Source organism: Asparagus officinalis, chromosome 8 (genome assembly GCF_001876935.1).
Source record: "Asparagus officinalis chromosome 8, Aspof.V1, whole genome shotgun sequence".
Classification (NCBI taxonomy): Eukaryota; Viridiplantae; Streptophyta; class Magnoliopsida; order Asparagales; family Asparagaceae; genus Asparagus; species Asparagus officinalis.
Genome location: NC_033801.1, coordinates 1763412 through 1771671, shown reverse-complemented (window position 1 = coordinate 1771671; position 8260 = coordinate 1763412). Strand labels below are relative to the sequence as shown.

At 36.1% G+C, this 8260-nt stretch overlaps 1 protein-coding gene across 1 annotated transcript; it reads right to left on the bottom strand.

Annotated features, from left to right (window-relative positions):
• Positions 1462–6164, bottom strand: LOC109822119 (uncharacterized protein At1g32220, chloroplastic). The gene is made up of 7 exons (XM_020388284.1): positions 5942–6164; positions 3983–4076; positions 3776–3864; positions 3615–3670; positions 3019–3165; positions 2663–2788; positions 1462–1917 (listed from the first exon to the last, which is right to left on the bottom strand). The coding sequence occupies exons 1-7, from the start codon at positions 6073–6075 to the stop codon at positions 1637–1639; spliced, it is 927 nt and encodes a 308-aa protein (XP_020243873.1). The 5' UTR covers positions 6076–6164; the 3' UTR covers positions 1462–1636.

The following is an 8260-nucleotide window of genomic DNA, read 5'->3' as shown; positions in this document are numbered from 1 at the left end:
ATCTCTCTTAAATGAATTCTCAAACAAGATTAATTATAACGGGTACTCTACATTCCTCGACCTCATGTTAACCCAATCCAAACGTGCCCTTAAATAAGTCCCTCTAGATTAGAAATTGCTAACTTAACTCTAAATTAATAACTAAACTACATTAATCTTGCTAGTTTTGATCTCATTTTCCCTAGATAGTTACACTTAATACCTGCAACACAATGCAATAGAGACTTCTAAATGAATAGTAAACAGGGGAAGTAGCAGGGAGAAGAGCTTCGGGGGGAAGTATCTAGAAAATGGGCGAGCAAAGCATGCAAGATTAATGGAAATCAATTAACTGTTTTTACCATAGAGGGGCTTATTTAAGATAAATATAGATTTGGGGGACTTGGTTAAAAACATATGATATTTGAGGGACTTACTTAAGAATATTTATAGATTTGAGGGACTAATTTAGAATATCTGAGATTTGAGGGACTAATTTAGAACATGTATGGTGAAAAGCTATATTTTTACATCCTTATCCACACAGAGGCTTCTTGAGTACCTTAAAAGACTCAAGCCAGAAGATGAAAGCTTGAGTTTTAATCATTTCTGGTGCTATTGAAGTTTCTAGATAGAGGGCTTAAATGGGTAATTAGTGAATCAAACAATCACAAACACACAAATACAGAGGATTTTGATAGTGGTTCGGATAAATCCTACATCCACTTTTCCTCCGCAACCGGAGGGGCTTTCAAGCTACGTAAGAGTTATTTGTATTATAAACTCTAATCCGGTGGGGAATACAAGATCGCACGCTAGTCTATCCAACTACATTGATCTTTGCATTGAGCTTTCCCATTTGCAACCCCCTCTTACTAACAAATGCAAAATAACAAACAAAATAGTTCATTCACAAAAAAAGTTTCATTCTCTGGGCTAAAATGGCTTCCAATTCACAACCATGATAAAAGCCCAATCAACTACTCTTATCATTAGCCTGACAGAAAATGTTCGATGAGAATTTACCCAGCCTAGGGTTGCAGCATCAAGGGAAAGAACAAATGGCAACAGTACGCATTGAGACGGGCTCTGCAAAATGAAGCAATAGATTCAAGAGATTCGATTTGGTTCTCTATTTAGTTTGGCTCTACAGGCGATAGAGATTGTTAGTGAGATTAAGTGTATTATGAGGTGTGATTTAGAATTGAGCGATGGAGAGACCTTCATATTGCATTTCTTACCATTTAGTAAAACTATTCTCCTCCTTTTGCATGCAACAAGCCAAACAACATATATCAGTATGTTATTTATGTTCTTGATATTTTTCGGTTATATCTGTATGTTATTTATGTTCTTGATATTTTTCGGTTTTTTTTTGGGCTTTTGTGTCATTGATATTAGTTTATCTTGGAGATTTGCCATATCAAAAATACATACGGTGTCTCGTTCCAAAAGAAGAGCAACCTAAATGGGAGCCAAGAATGAGAGCAGCAGTTAGTCAATGGACTGATTGGATTGTGAAGCAGTGAGGAACGCTGGTATAAATGAAATCTAATGTAGAACCTCAACACTTGATGCGTCAACAAAGGCTACAATGCCATCCTTTAGTTCGTTACTTGATGATATACCTCAGAGAGAGCCATTGCACTTTGAATTTTCATGTCTTCACTTTAGCTGCAGCTTCTTTAATTTGTTCAATGGTGAAAACACCAAAGAAATCATCATCAACGACTGCGTTAATGGCTGCGTAAGCAACATCATCGACACTCACAGGTGGGGCAAGCAGGACATCAGAAGCTGGAAGAGATCTTAGAGGCTTTACGAAGCTCTCAGTCGCGGTAAGAAATCTCTCTAATGGTTCTCCTATAAGATCGAGGGGGATCTCAAAACCATCCACCTTTCTCTTGCCATAGATGAATGCAGGTCTCAATACTACACCTGTTCATTGAAGCAAGATGTATTCAACATGATGAGTCTCTAAACCTTATTAGGTTTTATACTTCCAAAGTTACTGTCATAAAATTACTACAATCAGATATTAAATGTATTTCCTCAAAGTGTTGAAAATATGAGATTGTATATAATTGATTAATTTGAGTGGTAAAGTTTTAATCAAACAACTTAATTTCAGTGGTATAGCAAATGAGGTGCTGCTAATAGTGTACTCATGTACTGAGAATCTAGTGAAAACAGAAAGATGGATTTTCTCTTGTCATTCACTAACACTAACTCAAACAACCTTTTTTGCAACTTCACTATTTAACCGAAATATTAAGGCAAACAGTAAAACTTTACAATATTTACTTTTTATGCTTCTGTTTGTGACACTTAACAATTAACCAATCCATGGGAACCATATCAGATTTTGATTCATTTTAGTAGTGCATATTCTACAAGCAAGCGGACATTATTCATAACCCAAGATTCTTCAGACCGCCCCACCCCAACCCCCAAAAAAGAAAAAGAAAAACAAAACAAAACAGCCAAATTTTTTTTTCCAGTTTAAAGAGATTCAATTGGCATGAAATTGCACACTTTCCTATGGGCGCATTGTTGAAATTGTAGAGATATGGAAAATAATTACATAAGTGAAGTTGAGCATCCACATGGATAGGCCATTTAAAAGTATATCCATAGAATTATCAGTATATATATAGAGTAATGCAGTGAAAAGGTGAATTACCTGTGCGTGGATATTTCGCTAGGACCTCAGATTCTGCTTTCCTCTTTCCCGTGAAGTAGCCCGAGGCGAGTAGAAATGATGGTAGATTGTAATCATGCACGGAGATAAGAATGAACTTTGGAACTCCTATATTTAAAAGAACCGATTCAGATATGTACGCAATGAGTTATCAAAAGGGTTTCTCAACTTGTTTAAGCTGCACAAAATCAAGATAGCTAATCACTCTAAGGACTCACCGGATCATTCTCTTACTTACACTTCGGAAATGAGATCCCAAAACACCCTCATCATAATGGTATGATAACCTAGCATGAATTTTAAGGATCAAGAAAATTAGCACACCTCTCAGTTCTTACCATATTCCTTTGCAGCATCTACTGCCAAGGCATTGGCCTCTCCATTTATTTTCTTCATCTGCTCCTCATTGCCGAAACCTCCAAGGGTCGAAACAACTGCAGTTGCTCCAGGCAATACTTCATCCCATTTCACATAGAAAACATCTCCTGCGTAGATTTCATTCAGGTTAGAATTGTTTTAAGCAGAATATTTTTAATAAGTTACTCCTATTGAGGATAACATGAGAGAGAATTGTTTGAGATACTTTGGTCATATGCAATGGAGGCCATTAAAGGCACCAATTTGGAGAAATGATATTATTATAATTTACAGAGAACAGAGGATTAGATATAAGCCTAAAAGAACTAGGTTAAAAATCTTCAGAAGGATATCATAATGAATCAATGATTAACTCAATGGAGGAGATAGCTCTAAGAAATTTGGGATAGACTTTGTTGTTGTTGTCGTAGAAACTCTTCAATCAGAGCATGCAATGAGCCATAATGAAGAACGAACTGAGTGTGATAGCATTTCTATTTTAAGAGGCAAAGTAGGAAAGCAAAATCTAGTCAAGTAGAAAGCATTACTACAGTGATAATACAAGTTGAACAGATACCAGTTATCCATGTGACCTGATCGACCCAAGGATCCGAGATAGCAGGCCTTCCCGACCTGTAAGAAGCATCATCATTTTAAGCATATTGGACTTATACACATTAAATGCAATATAAAGACAAAACAATGTGCCAAATAACTATAGTAAACATGTGTAAGCACCTGCTTAGACTAGCAACCTCAATACCCTTGGAGACTGCAGCTTTACATATAGCAGAACCAACAAATCCACTGCCTCCCAATACTACAACCTATTATATTGAAAGGTCATAGTCAGCTTTCACAATGGTATGTCTGTGCGCGCGCGAATGTATGAAAGAGGTTTCCAACAAAAATAACAAAAGTAAAGAACATAGATCTTATACCAACCCTTTCAGTTTTGACATCAGCTACGACATCTATCGGAACAGAAGAGGAATCCTCGTTGATATCTGATGCGGCATAACTACATCTAGTATTTATCCTGCCAAGTTAACAATATGCAAGGCATATAAGCTGATAAGTAATTTAACATTTATTTATGAAAGCTATAAAATTTCTGCTAACAGCAGCAAAGTCCAAATTGAAGAGGACTAAATAAATAAAACCAATTCTACATTTAACGCGACCTAGTCCCCGTAATGGTCTTTTCCTACTCCATATATTACTTATAACAGGGCTTATGTGTAAAATAACTGCCACAGCTCAAATCCTAGCATTTCCAAAGACCAATTCGAAATACCTACTGCAACATGTTTTTATAAAGATAAATCAACATGTTTATAAAGATAAATTGGAGGTAACACCCACCCTCATGAATTGAGGAGGGCTGAGTGCTAATAAACTTTGAGAATTCACTCAACCAGCTGCTAACTCGATATGTAAACAACCCTTAAAAGTTAAACTAACACTATTAAAACAAACTCAACAAGACAATGTATTCATAAGTTCATAAGAGATTTATTCACCCATGCATTAATTAGACATGAGTCCGACGACAGACTTCTCTTTCTAAATAAATCAGCATTTGTACGCCTTCTGAAATTGAGGAGATGGCCTATCTTATCCAAAGCATTCCAGACTCCTCTATAAAAGAAAGAGTCTGAAATCCCACCACCACCACAAAAAAAAAACCTACAAATAAATAAAAGCAAACAACCTTTTTTGCTCCGCGTTGATAGATACTTTAGGTTCTGATACAAACACTCCTCCAAACGCCTCCACCAAAATTTGAAATTTGCTCTTTTGCATCTATATTACTGATTGAAAACTCAGATCAACATGCCAAGAACACATGCATGGCAAAGCTTCGAATTCTTCGCACCATCTTCATCCTTATTTTGATCTTTGCTACTAACTATACAAACCGTTTTTTGCCCCTTCTAACCTTTTTCCACTCAGCTCCATGCAACAAAACTCCGAAAATGAGGCTAGCCCACAGTGTTCATGAATGCTTTTTTTTTGGATTTGGATCATCTCCACTACAAAAAAGTAGTGGAGAGACCACTACTTTTAATCTCAACCGTTGATTATTTAGTAGGCGGTTATGATACAATCTAAATCTAACACTTACCATACCCCCGTGTATTGCACTCATTCCTAATTTGCACTAAAAGAAAAAATCATAACCATCATCTAGATAATCAATGGCTGTGATTATCACTCATTCCTAATTTGCACTAAAAGAAAAAATCATAACCATCATCTAGATAATCAATGGCTGTGATTATATAGTGGTCCCTCCACTATTTTTGTTGTAGTGGAGAGGATCCGAATCCTTTTTTTTAAGCTTATATAAGGTATGTTGGTTTTTCGTGGCTTTTGACTTCTATGATAAAAATGCTATAAAAATTGTTTGGGTAGAATAATAATTTGTTTGATCAAAGCTTAGCTAAACATAGTTTTTCAAAAGTTGGGTTATAGGGGCTTTTTAAAATGGGACTAACTTATTTGGTATTTTATCAAACAACTATAAATAAATAAAAAAGCTAGCTTAAAAGCTAGTTTGACCAAAAAACAAGCTCCCCCAAAACACACTAAAACCTAAAGATATGGCAAATTCGCAAAAGAATTACACTTGAAGAACAAGTTCCTGCTGTAAACAGCAACATGCACTAAAAACCCCATTGAGAACAAAGAAACTCAAAAATTGCCCAACGAATTACAGCTAAAACGGCTGTATTTGAGTGAGATACTAAAATTTCCTAGCGTGCTATCAGTAGGACAGCAGCAAAAGTGAAAAGATCCAGCCTTTAGGCCGCAACAAACGAAAAAATTTAATGGGTCGTCGTAGATTTAGATGCTTTGCACGAATCTAGGCATAATTTTGAAAATATTTCGATTTCTCACCTTAAGGAAGAATAAGAGAGAGGTCGAGGGTTAGGGTGAGAGAGTGAAGCTGGACGAGCGCAGAGAGAGGGTCTCTTGAAGGAGAGCGGAGGACCGGATACCGAGGCGGAGGACCACACCGTCGACGCCGACATTTTCCCGAGATTAATAAAAGAGAAATCTCTCTCTCTCTCTCTCTCTCTCTCTCTCCTCTTCTTTTTCTCCCCTTTTTCCTCCTTATTTCTTCATTTTCGTCTGAATTTTTGGGGTTTTAAATGCGTCCTTCTTTAATGCCTCTATTGCTATTTGGACAATAATTTTAGAAAATAAGTTTAGATATTGCGAGATTTCTTTTTTTTTAATTATAATAACCCATTAGAAAATAAGTTTAGATATTCTAATTTAATTTTTGGTGGATTACAATCCATAAAGCTTGACCAAGTAAAGACATTTCACAAATATCTAAGCTTAGTTATTATTAACTTATTATTAACTTATCATCGGCTTCATTAATCTAGGGTCCTTTTATATTATTCTGAAAATAATAATACATTATAATCTACCCATTTTTAAAATATGTGAAGTTTTAAAAAAAAATATATAATCTACTAAATTTACCAATTACATTATAGTCCACAAGATTTTAACTTAAGTTGATCAGAATCAGTAGTTCTCGAATATGCTCTTAGGAATTTGACATTTACATTTGTCTATTTGCGTGTTGCCTTGTTAATTTAATTTAAGGAAACAAAAGAAAACAAACTTTACGGCTTACTCTATTTGCAAATCACATTTTTCAGGGTTATCAATGTTACACATTTCTACGGGTGTCAATAGAAAAAGGAAATAGGATTTTATTATTATTATTATTATTATTATTATTATTTTGTGGTCCTCGTCGTTGTCTTTCCTTGTTTGCTTTCTGTTTTAGTTCACACAATATTTGTGATTGAAAAAGGCAGGCCAATGCAGATCCTCACGATCGCGTGGATGGGAATTAATAGTTTTCCCTTTTTTTTTTGTTTTTTTAAAATCTTTTATTTTCTTCGCTTGTTTTTAAGCATAAAGATCGTAATGTGAAATTTAAATGAAACTTTTTATCATCCATTCAAACCTTCTGTTAAAAAAAAGCTCAAGTTGTTAGAGTTTTAGAACAAGTTTTTTTTCAAAGCCTAGATTAAATTTTACCTAGTGTATATTATTAGCTATGAATTAATTTTAACTGAAAATGTATAACTATCAGATAGTTATACATTCACAGACTCATGAGTTTTAACAACACTCAACATCCTTGTTGGGGGGAGTTGATTAGTTTTAAATAGAAGCTATGAATTAATTTTAACTGAAAATGTATAACTATCAGATATTGACCTTAATTTCTGTTTTAAACATGTCACTCGTTTTTGTTTCATTCGATGTGAGACTGTATTTACATATTGTTAGCTAGACTCGGTCATGGTGACCAAATCAACGTTTGTTTCTCTGTTGAGAGAAACGTGGGAACGTGGAATGGTTTGTTGAGAGGAAATCTCTCATGGGGCGGAACTGAAGGGGGTGGAGATAGTGGGTTTAGCCCCTATAAAAGGAGGGTTAATCTCCTTCAGAATATACAACAACGAAGAAAAGATAAAAACCTCTTACCCATTATCGGAGCCCCCCTCAAAATTCCATCGCTGCTCCTCTGATTTCATGCACTGGTATCAGAGCCATACGTCGATCGATCAACTATCTCAAGCTCTGCGTCCATCGGCGACGACGACTGCTGCAATCACGACGCCAACGACGAACTCAGCCTCGATCGACAGCGATCTGATCTCCTACAGTTCGAGCACGACGTCAACGACGAACTCGTCGTCGATCTGATCTTCGCTCGACCTCAGTCTCGATTGCGACGACGACGACTAGACGACCCTCCGATCTATCGACGACGACGACTGATTTGGAGCTAGGGTTTCAAAAGAAGTTTTTTTTTGGGGGGGAGAAGGCAATCGGGAGTGAAGGCAATAAGGAGTTTTTAATCAAGCTGGGAACATAAAGAAGTGGTGTTGGGCTAATCTAGTTGGGCCTGAGAATATCCTAATACAATTTTTTTGCTCCTTGAAAAGCTTCTGTGCATTTGTAGTTGGGCCTTGTAGAGAGAAACAAGTTTGTGGTTGAATTTTGAGATTTCAGTTTGAGCGTGAGGAGTATTATTTCTGTAGAAGCCTCAAATTCTTCACACGGTGGACCCTCTCCAAAATCCAGTCAGACAAGTGTTGATCCAATCAACACCGTTGAGTGACAATCTCGCTCGAATTGGAACTTCTTTCATCAACTCGGAACAATCAGGTTCTTTTTATT

What these genes read in the sequence shown, in the direction of transcription:
- LOC109822119 (XM_020388284.1), bottom strand. Translation starts at nt 6,075, where the DNA reads ATGTCGGCGTCGACGGTGTGGTCCTCCGCCTCGGTATCCGGTCCTCCG. An exon ending in CTGATGTCAAAACTGAAAGG is followed by an intron (nt 3,865 to 3,982) that starts GTTGGTATAAGA and finishes TCAATATAATAG; the next exon opens with GTTGTAGTATTGGGAGGCAG. An exon ending in GAGGTTGCTAGTCTAAGCAG is followed by an intron (nt 3,671 to 3,775) that starts GTGCTTACACAT and finishes TGCTTCTTACAG; the next exon opens with GTCGGGAAGGCCTGCTATCT.